The sequence below is a fragment of the Astatotilapia calliptera genome, chromosome 11 (genome assembly GCF_964374335.1).
Source record: "Astatotilapia calliptera chromosome 11, fAstCal68.1, whole genome shotgun sequence".
Lineage (NCBI taxonomy): Eukaryota > Metazoa > Chordata > Actinopteri > Cichliformes > Cichlidae > Astatotilapia > Astatotilapia calliptera.
Genome location: NC_137432.1, coordinates 39,074,599 through 39,095,316, shown reverse-complemented (window position 1 = coordinate 39,095,316; position 20,718 = coordinate 39,074,599). Strand labels below are relative to the sequence as shown.

Genomic DNA, 20,718 nt, shown 5'->3' with positions numbered 1-20,718 from the left:
GATCAAACATCAGGTACCCGTCTCTGCTCCTCTGTGTCACTGAGATTCTATGCTAAGACACTTCAGGGTCGTGGAGGGGTGGAGCCTATTCCAGCTGTCATAGGCTGAAAGGTGGAGTACAACTGGACAGGTGGCCAATCTGACACAACGAGATAAACCAACATTCATGGCAATGGCAGGTTTATTATCACCAGTTAACCGGATGAGGAACCTGGAGAACCCTCAAAGAGACAGGAGAACACCCCTGTTTCAGCATCCCTGTGAGGATGAGGATGATGAAGGTTTCTGAATTTGGTGAGGTGAGGAGGTTCCAGCATGTTCAGCAAAAACACATCAGCTGATTCGTTAAAATGCTAGCATTAAACACACGCCGTGTGTGTGTGTGTGTGTGTGTCACCGTGGGAACACTTCTGCAGGAATTCAGGACATCAGTTACCATAGAAACTGTTTCCATAATAGCACCACTGTGTGCGTGTGCGTGTGTGTGTGCGCGCGCGCGCGAGCGCTGCAGTATTTTATTTTTATCTTCAGGTAATAAAAAAATAAAAAATGATGATAATAATGAAGATGATGATGAGATGAAGAGTCTCTGACCTGCTTTCTTACAGTTACAAACATCCCATAATAATCGCTGGTCTGCGCTGAAATGTTTTTTTTAGCAGCAAAACTCTCCCTCGTGCGAACAGGAAGTGTACGGTTGCCATGGAAACGCCGTGGCCATCTAACAGGTGATTTCTATTAAAATGAAGCAGCGGAACTAAAAACAGAGCTTCAGTCTGATCAGGTTATTGATCAGGGAGAAATGTTTAAAATGTCCGGTTGTGCCGTTAACCATCGGTGGGGGTGGGGGGGTGAATCCGTTGTAAGCCGCTGAGACTGAGGAGGAAGAGGAGGAGGAAGACGCGCAGGAGGAGGAGGAGCGCTCCGTCAGTCCGTCGGTAAACAGCAGCGGTCGGTGACGGACTCAAACGGTCGGTGAGTCGATAAAGAGGCTTCTTTATGCCGGGGTAAGAACACCAAACACACCTTCATCAGTTCCATCATTGCAGCTCTGCTCCATCTTCATCATCGTTATCGCCACCAGCATCGCCGCTCCCGGGACCGGTACCACGCGCGTGCATGTGTGGGTCCGTTTGATCGCTGTGATGCCTCGAGATGTTTGAGGATGATGATGATGAAGCTATAGAAACATCGTTTATCTTCATCTTGGTGCACGCGCGTTGCGATGGGACACGCGCGTGCACGTGTCTCATGCGTGTGTAAATATAGATCCGCGTGCGTCACAGCAGCGCAGTGACGTAGAAACCGAGAGATCCGCATTCCTCCACAGCTCACCTTCATCATCATCATCATCGTTGTCGTCATGAGTCGGAGGTTCCACCTGTGTGCCAGGTGACCGTGGGGACACGTGACGTAATCAGTAATCTATCTAATCTATCAGTGATCAGGGATCGATCTCTAATAGTGTCCTGTAGTACTACATGGTATGCTGCAGTAGAAACACTACCTCACACACAGAGACACACACACACACATACTTGTTTTCATATGTTAGTGAGGACATAATTGACGTAATACTTTCCCTAGCTGCCTGTAACCCTGACACGAAAACCCCGTTTTGAACCTCAGAAATGTCTTCAAACGTTGTCTCCATAAGTGACTGATGGTTCCCACAAGTATAGTAGCATGCCAATTTTTGGTCCCCATAAGGATATGTAAACATTGTAAAAATGCACACACACAGACACACACAAATAACAGCCCGTTTTTGTGTTTTATTTCCTTCAGACTCAGCTTGTCATCTCAATATTTTTTGCCTTATTGCTTCATGAAACAGTTACATGTAACTGCTGCACACACGTTGGTCTATCCGACCTTCATCAGGTCGCAGGCATATATGCAGTACACATACTGTCACTTGGTGTTCGTTCTCTCTGCAGTAGAGTATCACTTCCTGTTCCTGTTCCAACACAGTGGTGTTTTTCCGTAGTATATCTGTGTAGCAATTTAATACAAAACTTATAGTAACTTCTTATTTCGTAGTGTAATCTTCATGTGCGTCCTCTGAAACACACTCTTGGTGTATTTACTCATTAATTTATATTCAGTGTTGGGAAGGTTACTTTTAAAATGTATTCCACTACAGAGTACAAAATGTATTTTGTAACTTATTCCGTTACGTTACTCAATGACAGTAGTGTATTCTGAATACTTTGGATTACTTAATATATTATCATGCTTTTTACAACTACATGAATGTCCTATTGCTGTGTGATTTATTACTATTACTGAAGGTTACCCTCCACACCAACCAGATGTTTAAATCTTAATATAAATGAGTAACAGTAGGTGGACATTAGGTAAGGCTGCACTTTTTGCAGCGATCTCGTGCAGAAAACTATTCGGCGCGTATATAAAACAGGTCCGCGGCTCCGAACCGTAGTAAAGGGACCTCTGACTAATACGTCGGGTTCATGTCGGGCTCTAGCTGAAAACTAGCTTTACTTTTGTCTGGGTCAACTTTGCTAGCGAGATATACAGAGGGTGCATAGCTGAACATATGAAACAGGAAAAGACCGCTGTGTAATCCCTTTATTTCAACAAAGTAACTGTATTCTGAATACCACCTTTTTAAACGGTAACTGTAATGGAATACAATTACCGTATTTCCCGGACTACAAAGCGCACCTGAATATTAGCCGCACAAGCTAAAATCAGGGGAAAATCCTGTTTTGTACATACATTAGCCGCACCTGACCAAAAGCCGCAGGTATTTCAATGTTGACTTATCATATGTAAGAGAATATGCACAAAGCGAATTGTCAGGAAAGAGATGGCTGTTTGGAGACACACCCCTTTTATTAATATTTTGAAAAACAAGTTATGGGTACATATTTGCACATGTAGTACATAACAATAACCTACAGCACACCAGAAAAATAGATTCGGACTACCTTTTAGGCTCAGGTGCAGTGACACGGCTTTAACAAGAAGAAAAGTCAGTCATTCACCACCATCTTTCTCTTCTTCCTGCGCACTAAAAACACCAAAGTCCTCTCCTCCAGTGTCGGAAACGAACAGGCTCAGGATGGCTTCGTCATCCACTCTCAGCTTCTCTCCTTCGTTGTCACTTTCAAAACAAAAGAAATCCTCGTTGTCAGAGTCGAACACCCTCAGAAGGGCCGTGGCGGTGTCCTCCTCTCCATCATGCAACAGTCCAGCCCTTCGAAATCCGTTGGTGATCGTGGATGTTTTCACACTTTTCCACGCTGTCAGAATCCACCGGTGGAGTTGAGCATAACTTGCTTTTCGCAAGTTTATCGCCGCTGGTCATCCACGACTCCCGCTGAACGCGTAGCGCTACTTTGAAGTTTGTTTTTCGCGCTACTTGTACGGCACTATGTTGCCTGGCGGATGGACATGTGACCAACATACCACTCTTGAACCCCGATCCTTCCGCCAGGCAACGTAGTGCCGTACAACAGCGGAACAAACAAAACAAATCGTCTTACGATATCACAAAAATCATGGACAATCCATAGAAAAGCCGCACCTGACTAAAAGCCGCAGGGTTCAAAGCTCGTGCAAAAAGTAGCGGCTTATAGCCCGACAATTACGGTACTCATATTTGTATTTTAAATGCGGAACAGTGTTACATGTATTCCATTACTCCCCAACACTGTTTATATTCACTTACGGTTGCTTTAGGGTTTCACTAGCTTAGCTTAGCTCGTAGCCAACTCGTTAGCAGCATGGCCTCTTCACCTGTCCCTCCTGCACTTTCCTGCTCATTGTGTCAGATGTTTAGTTACTCCTTGGCCTCCTTTAGCAGTAATGATACTTGTAATAAATGTAGCCTATTTACAGCTCTGGAGGCCAGGATTACTGAAATGGAGACTCGGCTTAGAACCCTTGAAAAATCTGTAGCTAGCAAGGCCCCTGTAGCCGGTGCAGCCGAAGATAGCGTAGGCCCCACTAGCTGTCCCCTGGGAGACTGCCCCGGGCAACCGGGGAAACAGGACGGCTGAGTGACGGTGAGGAGTAAGCATAGTCTTAAATAAATAAATAATTTTTTATTTATATAGCACCTTTCGAGATAGAATCACAAAGTGCTGCACATAAGATTACAAGTCATAAAAAGAGAAAATAAAACAGGCAAAAAATTAACCAAAAGTAGTTTTAAAAAGGTGAGTTTTGAGTTGTTTTTTAAAAACAGCTGCTGAGTCCACAGTTCTTAATGTTGGGGGAGAGAGTTCCACAGTCTCGGGGCCACAGCGGCAAAAGCTCTGTCACCCTTAGTCCTCCTCTTAGTGTTTTTAAAGCAAGTAAGCCCTGATCAGATGACCTCAAAGACCTGCTAGGGACATAGGGCTGTAGCAGATCAAAGATGTAGGCTGGTGCCAGTCCGTGCACAGCTCTGTAGGTCAAGACCAGGATCTTAAAATTGACTCTAAATTTAACAGGAAGCCAGTGTAACTGAGATAACAACGGTGTCACATGTGAGTACTTGGAGGATTTTGTCAAAAGCCTAGCTGCAGTGTTTTGCACAACCTGCAGACGATCCAGAGAACCTTTGCTTAGACACATAAACAGTGGATTACAATAATCCAAGCGTGACGAAATAAATGCACGTATAGCAATCTCCAGTTCAGAGCGAGATAAAACCGGGCTTAGCTTAGCCACATTTCTTAAACGATAAAAACAAGACCGAACCAGAGATTTCACATGCCCATCCAATGTGAGACTCGAGTCAAATTCCTGATAGAGGATTTAACACAGAGTGAGAGAGGACCGAGGGCTTTCACTATCTGCGATAGAAACCTATCAGGGGCGCATACGAGGACTTCGGTTTTCACCTCGTTGAGTTGGAGAAAATTTGCAGCCATCCAACGTTTGATCGAATCTAAGCAATCATTCAGATGCTAAAGCTTAGATAAATCCTCGGGCATAAAAGAAACGTACAACTGAATGTCATCAGCGTAACAGTGATAAGAAATGTCCTCAAAAGAGCCCATTATATTCTGGAGGGGGAGAAGATGTATTAAAAACAATAAAGCCCCCAAAACTGACCCCTGAGGGACACCATAAGTAAGGGAGGTAGAGGATGACCTAAAATCGGAGACTACCACAGAAAAGGATCGGTGATGGAGATAAGAGGAGAACCACTCTAATGCAGTTCCAGATACACCAACCCAATTTTTCAGCCTTTCAATGAGGATGTGATGGTCAACTGTGTCGAAAGCCGATGTGAGGTCCAACACGAGTAGAACAGAGCATTTTCCTGCATCATTATTCATCAAGATATCGCTTGAGACCCTAAGAAGAGCTGTCTCCGTGGAGTGAAATCGACGAAAACCGGACTGAAACTTATCGTAAATTCCATGTTTATCTAGAGCTGCCATAAGTTGCTTAGCCACAACCTTTTCTAGAAGCTTAGCGATTAACGGTAACTTAGAGATAGGTCTGTAGCTGCTCCAAAGAGAGGGGTCTAGCTGAGGGTTTTTTTTAAAGTGGGAGAATTGCAGCGTTTTTTAAAATAAACCGGAACTATACCAGACGCCAGTGAAGAGTTGATTAAAGTGAGCACACATGGGCCAATAAACTGGAAGACATTTTGAAAAATGATGCAGGTACAATGTCAAGTGAACAGGAGGATGCTTTCACTGAATTCACTAATTTTACCAGCTCAGATAGTGAAACAGGAGAGAAAGTATCCAAGATAATGGGCCGAGATGGGGTAGAGATTGAGATAACAGGTGCTGAGCTCTTAAACAGAAGCCCCAGGTACACCACCAACCTGTTCATGTGTCTAACCGTTTTTCCCCACTCGGCGACACACCCGCCGGTGGTCAAACTCTGGTAATTGGTGATTCTGTTCTCAGACATGTGAAGCTAGAGACACCAGCAACCATAGTCAATTGTCTTCCAGGGGCCAGAGCAGGCGACATTGAAGGAAATTTTAAACTGCTGGCTAAGGGTAAACATAGTAGTTAAACTGTTACTTGAAAAACCATCTCTAGGCCCAGCAGTTTTAGCTAATTATAGGCCAATCTCCAACTTTCCTTTCATATCAAACATTCTTGAAAGAGTAGTTGCTAACAGATCATCTGCAGAGGAATGGTTTATTTGAAGAGTTTCAGTCAGGTTTCAGAGCTCATCACAGCACAGACACAGCTTTACTGCAGGTACTGTGCTGCAGTGGTTTGTATCATATCTATCTAATAGACTCCAGTTTGTGCATGTAAATGGAGAGTCCTCTTCACACACTGAGGTTAATTATGGAGTTCCACAGGGTTCAGTGCTAGGACCAATTCTGTTTACATTATACATGCTTCCCTTAGGCAGCATCATTAGAAGACATAGCATACATTTACACTGCTATGCAGATGACACCCAGCTCTATCTGTCCATGAAGCCAGATAACACACACCAATGAGTTAAACTGCAGGAATGTCTTAAAGACATAAAGACCTGGATGGCCGCTAACTTTCTGCTTCTTAATTCAGATCAAACTGAGGTTATTGTACTCGGCCCTGAAAAGCTTAGAAATATGGTATCTAATAATAATAATAATAATACATTTTATTTGAAAACGCCTTTCAAAACACTCAAGGTCACTGTACATAGTAGAATAAAAGCAAGCAGTTTACAGAATCATAAAAGCATAAGACATAAACTAATAAAAGAGCAGAGTGGAGAGGTTATGTGGGTAAACTCTGCATTCACCAATGAGCTGAATCGGTTCTACGCCCGTTTCGAGGTTAGCCAGGCGGCTAATGCTATCTACCGCCTGACTACCGAGGACCGTGATGTCATCAGCGAGAGACCGGTGACCAGCATCGCGGAGCATGACGTCCGAGCGGCACTGAGGAGAGTGAACACAAGGAAAGCGGCGGGGCCAGACGGCATCACCGGCCGTCTGCTGCGCTGCTGTGCTGACCAGCTAGCAGGTGTGTTCACTTACATCTTCAACGAGTCCCTGGCGAAGTCTGTGGTCCCCACATGCTTCAAAAGATCCACCATCATCCCTGTGCCCAAGAACAGCAAACCCTCATCCCTGAACGATTACCGGCCAGTTGCACTGACCTCGGTAGTAATGAAGGTGTTTGAGAGGCTGCTGAAGAACATCATCTCCTCCTCCATCCCAGACACCACAGATCCGCTGCAGTTTGCCTACAGATCCAACAGATCCACAGAGGATGCCATCGCCCACGTCCTACACATCACTCTCAGCCACGTGGACAAGAAACAGGGTAACTATGTGCGAATGCTGTTTGTTGATTACAGTTCAGCGTTTAACACAATAGTGCCCTGCAGACTGTTCACAAAGCTGAGGGATCTGGGACTTAACAGCCGTCTGTGTGCATGGGTGTTGGACTTCCTCACTGGCAGAACTCAGGTGGTGAGGGTGGGCAGGTGCTTCTCCAACAGCATCACCATCAACACAGGAGCACCTCAGGGATGTGTCCTCTCGCCACTGCTCTACTCCCTCTACACTTCAGACTGTGTGGCCACCCATGGCTCCAACACCATTGTGAAGTTTGCTGACGACACAGTGGTGTTGGGTGCCATCTCCAACAACGATGAGGCGGCCTACATGGATGAAGTGAAGAATCTGGCATCGTGGTGCCAGGACAACCACCTCCAGCTGAACGTCAGCAAGACCAAGGAGCTGGTGGTGGACTTCAGAAGGGGTCAGCACAGAGACTACAAGCCCATTATCATCAATGGAGCTCCAGTGGAGAGGGTGCAGTCCTTCAAGTATCTTGGTGTCCACATCTCCTCAGACCTGACATGGGCTGCCCACATTCAGGTCCAGACCAAAAAGGCTAGGCAGCGCCTGTACCACCTACGACAACTGAGGAAGTTCAGGGTCTCTCCAAAGATCCTCAGGATTTTCTATACAGGCGCTGTGGAGAGCATCCTCACACAGAACATGACATCGTGGTTTGGGAACAGCTGTGTGAAGGACCAAAAAGCTCTCCAGAGAGTGATCCGTACAGCAGAACGCTGCTGCAGGATTGCTCTCCCCCCGCTTCAGGACACCTACACCAGGAGATGCCGGACTAGAGCAGCGCAGATACTGAAGGACCCATCCCATCCTGGCAACAAACTGTTCCAACTTCTGCAATCTGGTAGAAGGTTCCGCATCTTCCGGGCAAGGACAGAGAGACTCAAGAGGAGCTTCTATCCCCAAGCCATCCGTGCCCTAAACACACACACCCGCCCTCTCACATCATCTATAATTGACTGAGACAGGACTCTTCCAGACACTAAACCAAGGCACAATGTACATTTCAATTCCTTTAATTTTAAATATGTTTATATTGTCTATCCTGTAAAATAGTCAGATATCTATTCATATTAATGTACAGAATTCACCTGCTTGCTGCTACTACTGCACATTCACCCAGTGTATATACTATATGTGTGTGTGTGTGTGTGTGTGTGTGTGTATATATATATATATATATATATGTATGTATGTATGTATGTGTGTATATATATATATATATAAAAAAACACCCAGCACGCCCCTGCGGGCGGTTTATCCTTCAAGCTCGGGTCCTCTACCAGAGGCCTGGGAGCTTGAGGGTCCTGCGCAGTATCTTAGCTGTTCCCAGGACTGCGCTCTTCTGGACAGAGATCTCCGATGTTGTTCCCGGGATCTGCTGGAGCCACTCGCCTATCTTGGGAGTCACCGCACCTAGTGCTCCGATTACCACGGGGACCACCGTTACCTTCACCCTCCACATCCTCTCGAGCTCTTCTCTGAGCCCTTGGTATTTCTCCAGCTTCTCGTGTTCCTTCTTCCTGATATTGCTGTCATTCGGAACCGCTACATCGATCACTACGGCCGTCTTCTTCTGTTTGTCTACCACCACTATGTCCGGTTGGTTAGCCACCACCATTTTGTCCGTCTGTATCTGGAAGTCCCACAGGATCTTAGCTCGGTCATTCTCCACCACCCTTGGGGGCATCTCCCATTTTGACCTCGGGACTTCCAGGTTATACTCGGCACAGATGTTCCTGTACACTATGCCGGCCACTTGGTTATGGCGTTCCATGTATGCCTTGCCTGCTAGCATCTTGCACCCTGCTGTTATGTGCTGGATTGTCTCTGGGGCATCTTTACACAGCCTGCACCTGGGGTCTTGCCTGGTGTGATAGACCCCAGCCTCTATGGATCTTGTGCTCAGAGCTTGTTCTTGTGCTGCCATGATTAGTGCCTCTGTGCTGTCTTTCAGTCCAGCTTTGTCCAGCCACTGGTAGGATTTCTGGATATCAGCCACCTCCTCTATCTGCCGGTGGTACATACCGTGCAGGGGCCTGTCCTTCCATGATGGTTCCTCGTCTCCCTCCTCTTTCTTGGGTTTCTGCTGCCTGAGGTATTCACTGAGCACTCGGTCAGTTGGGGCCATCTTCCCAATGACCTCCCTGAAGACCACAGCGACCTCCCTGAACAGGGTCCAGTAACCATCACAGTGGCAGATATCCAAGAAAGGGTCTCCAGTATGAAGAGTTGGACAGCACCAGGGCCCGACATGGTTCACGCCTACTGGCTGAAGAAGCTGACTGCACTCCACGAGCGTCTGGCAGCACAAATGAACCAGCTGCTAGTTAACGAGAGACACCCGGAATGGCTAACTGAAGGCCGGACGGTCCTGATCCCCAAGGACCCCAAGAAGGGACCGGTCCCCTCCAACTACCGACCAATAACCTGCCTCAGTACTACATGGAAGCTCCTGTCAGGCATCATATCGGCTAAGATGAACAGGCACATGGGTCAATACATGAGCGGGACACAGAAAGGAATTGGCAAGAATACCAGAGGCGCAAAACACCAGCTACTGGTAGACAGAACAATCAGCCGAGACTGCAAGACCAGACTGACCAACCTGTGCACTGCCTGGATTGATTACAAGAAGGCCTATGACTCAATGCCCCACAGCTGGATACTGGAATGCCTAGAATTGTACAAGATCAATGGGACCCTAAGAGCCTTCATCAGGAACTCAATGGGGATGTGGCGTACAACACTAGAGGCCAACTCCAAGCCCATAGCACAAGTCACCATCAAGTGCGGGATCTACCAAGGAGATGCTCTGTCCCCACTGCTGTTCTGCATAGGCCTGAACCCCCTCAGTGAGATCATTAACAAGACTGGCTACGGATACCGACTACAGAACGGAGCAGTTGTCAGCCACCTCCTGTACATGGATGACATCAAGCTGTATGCCAAGAGTGAACGAGACATCGATTCACTGATCCACACTACCAGGCTATACAGCAATGACATTGGAATGTCGTTCGGACTGGAGAAGTGTAGTCGGATGGTAACAAAGAGAGGGAAGGTAGTCAGAACTGAGGGGATTGAACTACCAGAAGGCAACATTGCAGACATAGAGGACAGTTACAAGTACTTGGGGATCCCACAGGCGAATGGGAACCATGAAGAGGCCGCTAGAAAAGCTGCAACCACCAAGTACCTGCAGAGGGTCAGGCAAGTCCTGAGGAGTCAGCTGAATGGTAAGAACAAGATCCGGGCCATCAACACGTACGCCCTGCCCGTGATCAGGTACCCTGCTGGGGGTAATAGGCTGGCCAAAGGAGGAGATAGAAGCCACTGACATAAAGACAAGAATATATATATATATATATATATATATATATATATATATATATATATATATATTCTTCCTCTACACCCCCCCCCCCACACACACAATTTTTGCACATGTCGAGGAGCGTGTCAGGCTACATTTCACTGTGTGTTATACTTGTATAACTATGCATGTGACAAATAATAATAAAGAACCTTGAAGAACCACACACACACTCACTCACACACTCACACACACTCACTCACACACTCACACACACACACACACACACTCACACTCACTCACTCACTCACTCACTCACTCACTCACTCACTCACTCACACTCACTTCTGGCTGTGAGAGCAGATAGACTCAGCTGAACTCTGGACCTGTTTGTTCAGACTGAAGCACATCATTAAACCTCCACACCTGGCAACAAGTGTCAGCTGACGCTCAATGAGCTAACAGAGATCTCCCGCCATCATTGACCAGCTGCATTACTCCTTTCTTAAACGCCAGTTCAGCTCACTGAGCCACTGATCCAGCCCTAACTATCTGCTTTAGCAAAAAGGAAAGTTTGAAGCCTAATCTTGAAAGTAGAGATAGTGTCTGTCTCCTGAATCCAAACTGGAAGCTGGTTCCACAGAAGAGGGGCCTGAAAACTGAAGGCTCTGCCTCCCATTCTACTTTTAAATACTCTAGGAACAACAAGTAGGCCTGCAGAGCGAGAGCGAAGTGCTCTAATAGGGTGATATGGTACTACAAGGTCATTAAGATAAGATGGGGCCTGATTCAGATCTACCTCCCTCTGAGGTTAGACTGTAAGGACTCTCTGCAGCCGTTATTCTCCTGACTGTCTGACATTAAGACTTGGATGGCTCTTAACTTTCTACATCTAAATAAAAGTAAAAATGAAGTCATTGTGTTTGGGCTTCCTAAAGACCCCAACCTTTCCTTTGATTTTATGGGACCCCTAACTTCCGAATGTACTTCCTCCATTAAGAGCCTTGGTGTTACTTTTGACAGTGCTTTTAAATTTGATAAACAAATCAGCTCCGTAGTCAAGGGATCTTTTTATCATCTACGGATTTTAGCTAAAGTGAAGTCCTACCGGTGCAGGAACGATCTAGAAAGGGTGGTCCATGCTTTTATCACTTCACGGCTGGACTACTGTAACTCCCTTTATGCTGGTTTAGATCGTTCCTGTCTGCATCGCCTCCAACTGGTGCAGAACGCTGCTGCTCGCATGCTGACCGGTTCCAAAAAGAGAGACCACATCACTCCGGTCCTCTGCTCTCTCCACTGGCTCCCAGTTGCTTTTAGGATTGATTTTAAAATTTTACTGTTTGTTTTTAAGGTTCTTAACGGTACTGCACCTCCTTACCTGGCAGAGCTTCTTAGCATTTACCGCCCCAGGAGATCTCTGAGGTCAGCAGACCTGATGCTTTTAGATGTTCCCAGGTACAGATTAAAGACTAGGGGAGAGAGGCCTTTTGCTGTGGCTGCACCCAGACTGTGGAACAGTTTACCTCCTCACATCAGATTCTCCACAAGCCTTGGAACTTTTAAAACTGCTCTTAAAACTCACCTCTTCTCATTGGCTTTTAGCAAGGTTTAACTTATTGTTTTAACTTATTGTTTTATCAGTGAGGTGTTTTTATGTACTTGTGTTTTATTGTATTTTATATTTGTATTTTATTGTACAGCACTTTGGTCAGCCTCGGTTGTTTTTAAATGTGCTTTATAAATAAACTTGACTTGACTTGACTGATTATTTAAGACCTTGTATGTGAGGAGCAGGATTTTGAATTCTGGATTTAACAGGAAGCCAATGAAGGGAAGCCAATACAGGAGAAATCTCTCTTTCTAGTCCCTGTCAGGACTCTTGCTGCAGCATTTTGGATCAGCTGAAGGCTTTTCAGGGAGTTTTTTGGACTTCCTGATAATAATGAATTACAGTCGTCCAGCCTGGACGTAATAAATGCATGAACTAGTTTTTTCAGCGTCACTCTGAGACAGGATATTTCTAACTTTAGAGATGTTGCACAAATGGAAGAAAGCAGTCTTACATAGTTGTTTAATATGTGCGTTGAAGGACATGTCCTGGTCAAACATGACTCCAAGGTTCCTCACAGTGTTACTGGAGGCCAAGGTAATGCCATCCAGAGTAAGAATCTGGTTAGATACCATATTTCTAAGCTTTTCAGGGCCGAGTACAATAACCTCAGTTTGATCTGAATTAAGAAGCAGAAAGTTAGCGGCCATCCAGGTCTTTATGTCTTTAAGACATTCCTGCAGTTTAACTCATTGGTGTGTGTTATCTGGCTTCATGGACAGATAGAGCTGGGTGTCATCTGCATAGCAGTGTAAATGTATGCTATGTCTTCTAATGATGCTGCCTAAGGGAAGCATGTATAATGTAAACAGAATTGGTCCTAGCACTGAACCCTGTGGAACACCATAATTAACCTCAGTGTGTGAAGAGGACTCTCCATTTACATGCACAAACTGGAGTCTATTCAATTCAATTACATTTTATTTATATAGCACCAAATGACAACAAAAGTCACCTCAAGGTGCTTCATAGATACAGAGAAAAACCCAACAGTCATATGACCCCCTATGAGCAAGCACTTTGGCGACAGTGGGAAGGAAAAACTCCCTTTTAACCGGCAGAAACAGGCTCAGGGAGGGGTGGGGCCATCTGCTGTGATTGGTTGGGGTGAGAGAAGGAAGACAGGATAAAGACATGCTGTGGAAGAGAGACAGAGATTAATAACAGATATGATTCAATGCAGAGAGGTCTGTTAACACATAGTGAGTGAGAAAGGTGACTGGAAAGGAAAAACTCAATGCATCATGGGAATTCCCGGCAGCCTACGTCTATTGCAGCATAACTAAGGGAGGATTCAGGGTCACCTGCTCCAGCCCTAACTATATGCTTTAGCAAAAAGGAAAGTTTGAAGCCTAATCTTGAAAGTAGAGATAGTGTCTGTCTCCTGAATCCAAACTGGAAGCTGGTTCCACAGAAGAGGGGCCTGAAAACTGAAGGCTCTGCCTCCCATTCTACTTTTAAATACTCTAGGAACAACAAGTAGGCCTGCAGAGCGAGAGCGAAGTGCTCTAATAGGGTGATATGGTACTACAAGGTCATTAAGATAAGATGGGGCCTGATTATTTAAGACCTTGTATGTCTATTAGATAGATATTGTGATCAGGAGATACAAACCACTGCAGTGCAGTACCTGTAATACCTACAGCATGTTCTAATCGCTCTAATAGGATATTATGGTCGACAGTATCGAACGCTGCACTGAGGTCTAGCAGGACAAGCACAGAGATGAGTCCACTGTCAGAGGCCATAAGAAGATCATTTGTAACCTTCACTACAGGGAGTGCAGAATTATTAGGCAAGTTGTATTTTTGAGGAATAATGTTATTATTGAACAACAACCATGTTCTCAGTGAACCCAAAAAACTCATTAATATCAAAGCTGAATGTTTTTGGAAGTAGTTTTTAGTTTGTTTTTAGTTTTAGCTATTTTAGGGGGATATCTGTGTGTGCAGGTGACTATTACTGTGCATAATTATTAGGCAACTTAACAAAAAACAAATATATACCCATTTCAATGATTTATTTTTACCAGTGAAACCAATATAACATCTCCACATTCACAAATATACATTTCTGACATTCAAAAACCAAACAAAAACAAATCAGCGACCAATATAGCCACCTTTCTTTGCAAGGACACTCAAAAGCCTGCCATCCATGGATTCTGTCAGTGTTTTGATCTGTTCACCATCAACATTGCGTGCAGCAGCAACCACAGCCTCCCAGACACTGTTCAGAGAGGTGTACTGTTTTCCCTCCTTGTAAATCTCACATTTGATGATGGACCACAGGTTCTCAATGGGGTTCAGATCAGGTGAACAAGGTGGCCATGTCATTAGTTTTTCTTCTTTTATAGCCTTTCTTGCAGCCACGCTGTGGAGTACTTGGACGCGTGTGATGGAGCATTGTCCTGCATGAAAATCATGTTTTTCTTGAAGGATGCAGACTTCTTCCTGTACCACTGCTTGAAGAAGGTGTCTTCCAGAAACTGGCAGTAGGACTGGGAGTTGAGCTTGACTCCATCCTCAACCCGAAAAGGCCCCACAAGCTCATCTTTGATGATACCAGCCCAAACCAGTACTCCACCTCCACCTTGCTGGCGTCTGAGTGGGACTGGAGCTCTCTGCCCTTTACCAATCCAGCCACGGGCCCATCCATCTGGCCCATCAAGACTCACTCTCATTTCATCAGTCCATAAAACCTTAGAAAAACCAGTCTTGAGATATTTCTTGGCCCAGTCTTGACGTTTCAGCTTGTGTGTCTTGTTCAGTGGTGGTCGTCTTTCAGCCTTTCTTACCTTGACCATGTCTCTGAGTATTGCACACCTTGTGCTTTTGGGCACTCCAGTGATGTTGCAGCTCTGAAATATGGCCAAACTGGTGGCAAGTGGCATCTTGGCAGCTGCACGCTTGACTTTTCTCAGTTCATGGGCAGTTATTTTGCGCCTTGGTTTTTCCACACGCTTCTTGCGACCCTGTTGACTATTTTGAATGAAACGCTTGATTGTTCGATGATCACGCTTCAGAAGCTTTGCAGTTTTGAGACTGCTGCATCCCTCTGCAAGCTATCTCACTATTTTTGACTTTTCTGAGCCTGTCAAGTCCTTCTTTTGACCCATTTTGCCAAAGGAAAGGACGTTGCCTAATAATTATGCACACCTGATATAGGGTGTTGATGTCATTAGACCACACCCCTTCTCATTACAGAGATGCACATCACCTAATATGCTTAATTGGTAGTAGGCTTTCGAGCCTATACAGCTTGGAATAAGACAACATGCATGAAAAGGATGATGTGGACAAAATACTCATTTGCCTAATAATTCTGCACTCCCTGTAAAGCTGTTTCTGTGCTGTGATGAGCTCTGAAACCTACTACTGCCAGCTTCAAGGCAGAGATAGGTTGAACATATTTAAGATTGAAGTATTGATTAATGGTAGGAATTCTTTGAGCAGTCTTGTAGGAAAGAAGGGTCTATAAGTCACATTGATGATTTGGAGAATACAATAAGATAGTCTTTTATTGTCATTGTACATGTACAACAGAATTGATGAGAATAGGATGAGGAAGTTATTACTGACGTCAACTCAGAAAGAGTTTCAATAAATATCAGTGGTTAAAAACTCCATAGAATTTAAATAGTATCTTTGGTTCCATCATGTTAGCATGTTTTTTTTATTCAGGTGGACTCACCTCAATGTACTTTTTCTGCAGGTCATGTAACTTATCAAGGAGGATGGAGATTCAGCATTAAGCCAGCATCCTGTGGGCAGGAGGTCTGAGGAGAGGCAAGGGATCATGGGCGATGGAGGACCCCTGCAGACTGAGGGGAATGCCCTCCTCAAAGCTGTCTTCCAGGGGAAGTTGAGGCTGACCCGCCTGCTGCTCGAGGGTGGCGCTTACATCAATGAGGGCAATGAGCGTGGCGAGACGCCCATCTCTGCTGCCTGCTTAGCAAGCTACGATGACCCACAGACCCGGCAGAGGATGGTGAGGTATCTGTTGGAGAAAGGAGCTGACCCGAACATCCCCGATAAGAGTGGCCGGACAGCGCTGATGCATGCCTGTGCAGAGCAGGCAGGAAAGGAGGTGGTGTCACTGCTGCTGGAGAACGGAGCCGATCCCAGCCTCAAAGACTACTCTGGTTCCTCTGCTCTTGTCCACGCCATCAACAAAGGGGACCGTGACACCCTGCAGGTTCTGCTGGACTCCTGCAAGGCCAAGGGCAAGGAGGTGATCATCATCACCACCGACACATCTCCGTCAGGCACCAAGAAGACCAAACAGTACCTCAACTCCCCACCATCCCCAGGCATTGTGGACAAACTGTCTCCTGCCTGTATGTCACCCTCTGAGGTGGAGATTGGCACCTCCTCCCCTGCAGGAGACAAAGATGAGGAAGGGATCTTCAGCTTCAAACTCACCTCAGCATTACCTTTACCTTCAGCTCGACCTCCAGGTGAGAAGAGGCCACCTCCCCGTAAACTGCTTAAGCGTCTGAACTCAGAACCGTGGGGCCTGGTGGCACCTTCAGTTCTCAGTGGGGTTCCCCAGGACCGGGTGGATGGAGGTCTGGAGGAGGAGGAGGGCAACAGCAACCTGAACAAGACGATCACAGAGATGAACGGACTGACTGTCACAGAGCCGGTGAGGCCACTATTGTCACGGCGTCACAGCATTGAGACGCACGACCCCACATCCCCTAAACTCATTGACCGATCCTGCTCTGAGGACTGCGCAGGGCTGTCTGGTCCATCGTGGGCTGACAAAGTGCAGCAGCACCAGATCCTCTACCGCAGGAACACAGCTCCAGAATCCCAGGAGAACGCTGCTGGACCTGGGACAGTTGTGGCCCGAACCCTAGCTCACCCCAAGCTCACACGGATGGAGCACTATGAGTCAGATACCCACCTTTGTCCAGAGTCCATTCCTGGATCACCGGACTCTGGGAGGATTTCGGTAGAACGGAGGAGGTACAACGCTTCCCCCTTGTCCCTGGTCACCAGTTCTTCCAGGGAGTCTCTGGAAAACATCCCCAACTCAGTTTCTCCCATCACTATGCGACGGCGTGGCCCAGGGCTCCTGGAGCGCCGGGGCTCTGGGACCCTGCTGCTGGACCACATCTCCCACACCAGGCCCGGCTTCTTGCCTCCGCTTAACATCAACCCGCAGAGACCCATCCCTGACATCCGGGCCAATGGGAAACCCACCTCCCCCATCAACTCCGGACACAAGATCCTGGTTCCAGTAGCCCCAGCCTCACCCAAACGGGGCCCAGACTTCAAGATGAAGAAGAAGCTGATGAGGAGACACTCAATGCAGACAGAGCAGATGAAGCAGCTTTCGACCTTCCAGGAGATTCTGGCGGAAAAAGTCATTGAGTCCAACGGGGATTGATGAATGAAGACAAGGGAGCAAAGCAAAGGGTAGCTGCAGAGACTTATCAGGGGTTGATTTACTGTGAAGCATCTCCATTAGATCATCACAGATGAACTCAAATTAATACCATGGTGTGGTCTTTAAGGAGAGCTGCACCAACAAGGACTCAATTCACCTGAGAAGAGTTTAGGTTTAATACAGGTTTTGTCTGTTCCTGGTGTGAAACTGTGAGGTCAGTATGAGTTTAATCCAACCAACATTAAAGATCATTGCAACATGCAGTTAGACTCTATCACCTTACCGATTACCTTTCATATATAACATCACATCTTCAGGAATCAGATTATTCTGAGAATATGATGACGTGTGCATGTCTGTGCAGGTTCATGCAGGTGATAGCAGTATTAAGTTGATTAGACTTCTTTTTTAGGTTATTGAAAAAGCGTTTCTGATGAGACTCAAGTATATAGAGAGTTCCTAGACGTGTACGTCCACACGCAGAGACGTGTTCATAGACGTGTACGTCCACACGCAGACGTGTACGTCCACACGCAGAGACGTGTTCGTCCACACGCAGAGACGTGTTCGTCCACACGCAGAGACGTGTTCGTCCACACGCAGAGACGTGTTCATGGACGTGTACGTCCACACGCAGATCATGTGCAAGATCATGGGCTCTGAAAATAACAAGTAGAAAATATCAAATTGTACTGCTTTCAAAATTCGAATAAAATAAATATTAAATCCAAGAAACTAAATAACGATCAACATGTGAGACCTTATTTTCTTACGAAGCTGTTTACAAACCTGTATTAAATTAAGTAATGGTGCTTTATGTGGCTGTTCAGTGACATTGCGTGACGCTTGTCAGCAGTGTCTTCACAGGTAGTCCTAATTTGTTTTAACATATTAGTACGAAAGCTGCATTTTAAATCAAACTACGTATTCTTGATCACAAATACTGTTCTGGCATCTTTAAGAAACCAAAGTGCTTGAAAATCACTTTAAATACAGTGAGTTATGAGGATATACTTACCTTGTTTGTGCAGAGGCCCGGCTCCCCCTGATCAGCATGGCCACTGTGCTGACATACAAGGAGGAGTTCTTAAAACATCTAAAATTTAAATTAAACTCAGAAGGAAGATTATTTACACCATCTGCATGCCTTCAGTTCCTAATAAACCATATGACATATGTAACTGACACAGCGATCACCTGCTTTTCATACGGTGCATGTGCATTACAACTTGTAGGTTACAGTGGGTCCTCAAAAGCATAAAATGTTAATGTTGAGTATTTTTGAACTAGAAAACGTTGATATTTATTCTTTATGAGTCAAACATCATGCAGAAGTACTTGAAATTTTCCATGCAAAGTAAATGCTGGTATCACCGCAGTCAGCCACGCATTTGACTAAAGTCCTGGAGCAGTCGGTGGGTTGGTTCTGGCCTAGTGGGCCATAATTTGATATACAGTGTTTAATGTCTTCCAGTGACAGTCACGATTACTTCTTTATAGTGTGGCAAACAGATGAACAGCTTCCTGTTGCATCGTTTTGCCACAGACAAACTGCAGTACCTCTGGATGACCAGTAGGAGATCCACAATATTGGTGTAAAATTCTTACATCCAAGGAAAGCTCGATGAAGAACTCCAACCCAAGATCAGTTTAATGAATAAAAGAAAGGATAACTGAAATTACCCAATACTAGAGCTCTTTAACATATTTGCTCATACACGTGGTAATTCGTTTCACCGTTGTAGCTCCCTCAGAGATTTCCAGCAGGTTGAAGTTGAAACTTGTGGGTGAAGCTCTCCTTACCTTCATTTAATTGTCTGAATGTTTAGCCACAGAAAGCTCCTCAGATTCCTCCGAATTTCTCATCCTCTCCTCCACTCAGACCTGAACTGGCCTAAAGAGAAATAATCAGACTCCTTTGATGTTTACAGATGCACAATTTGCACTGAGGTCATTTCCATTTTCCTCCTGCTACCAGATGAAGACACAAACGTCCTGCTGCAAACTAACTTGTTTTCATTCATAAAGCTGACATATTTATTTATACGCTCCTGTTTGATTGATAACGTGTAAAACTACCTACTGCGCTGTATGTACTGTAATGATCTATAGTCAATATAATAGTTGGTATATCTGTGGAAACCCATCTTTATTTTACCCGTTTCCTGTGTCTGTACTTTCAGAGATGATATTTTGATTGAACTTGTGTTGAGAAACATTGGTTTATTGTTTATGATACTCCAAAGAAACCAGTTCACACTGTAAGTACTGAAAAACAAATCTGTAATGTTATACACTACACCTGTTTCAGCACGAGGGGACCCTGTTAAAGGAGCAGCTTGGGCAGAAAAAGTCAGTTCACTCATTTTATTCTGAGATGTTAGCAGGTTTTAAATCAGAAGCACCTTTATTAATAAACAGGTGGAAAAATCGTTGGAAACTGGGGCGTGTCCTCATCTCACAGCTGAACCTATGACCCCCTCAGTTCACTTTTATTTATATATAATCCTGTGAAAAAACCAAGCCCACTGTTACTAGTTCTATAGGCATCAACATGGTGTTACCCGAGGGAGGCACCCATTGCAGTAGGAATGAGCCGTAGGTATGCAGTCAGTCCACAAGGCTAATCCTAATACAAAAACAACTGTTCTAAACAGGTAACAGGAGCACACAAGACAATTGTAGGTGGGAGACAGACAAGCGCTGAGGGGAATATATTAAAAACGAACACATTAAACGGCAATCCACACTTGACGATGTGTCATAGAAACTCTTCAATGCCCGTCACCGCGGTAAGATAATATAACCTTTATTAGTCCCACGCGTGGACAGTGCAAAGTTACATAGAAAAATTAGAAAAAAATAAAGACTGGAATAAAATATCAATAAGATACTGTACACAACTGTACACAATAGAATAGAATAAAATACTATATACACAATTGAATAAAATAGCATTTGTATTCTATTTTATTCTATGTACATGTAAAAGCGGCGAGAAAAAGGATCAGCTTCCACGTGGCGCCTTCGCTGTCTGCGGTGCTAAAACACAATCCGTACATTAATGGGTGCTGATACGATGAGATAATTAACAAATAGACC

At 45.2% G+C, this 20,718-nt stretch overlaps 1 protein-coding gene across 2 annotated transcripts; it reads left to right on the top strand.

The window, feature by feature from the left end:
• The first annotated feature begins 847 nt into the window (after positions 1 to 847).
• ankrd34a (ankyrin repeat domain 34A) lies at positions 848 to 20,047 on the top strand. 2 transcript variants are annotated; one of them, XM_026185621.2, is made up of 2 exons: positions 848 to 975; positions 15,934 to 20,047. In XM_026185621.2, exon 2 carries the CDS (start codon positions 16,018 to 16,020, stop codon positions 17,614 to 17,616), a length of 1,599 nt encoding a protein of 532 aa, XP_026041406.2. In that variant the 5' UTR covers positions 848 to 975; positions 15,934 to 16,017; the 3' UTR covers positions 17,617 to 20,047. The 2 variants fall into 2 exon arrangements, with proteins under 2 accessions (XP_026041406.2, XP_026041404.2); XM_026185619.2 differs by having other exon boundaries at positions 860 to 1,007.
• The last annotated feature ends 671 nt before the right edge of the window (positions 20,048 to 20,718 follow it).

Bases quoted from the DNA above. Each gene is read 5' to 3' on its own strand.
- ankrd34a (XM_026185621.2), top strand. From the start codon at position 16,018: ATGGGCGATGGAGGACCCCTGCAGACTGAGGGGAATGCCCTCCTCAAA.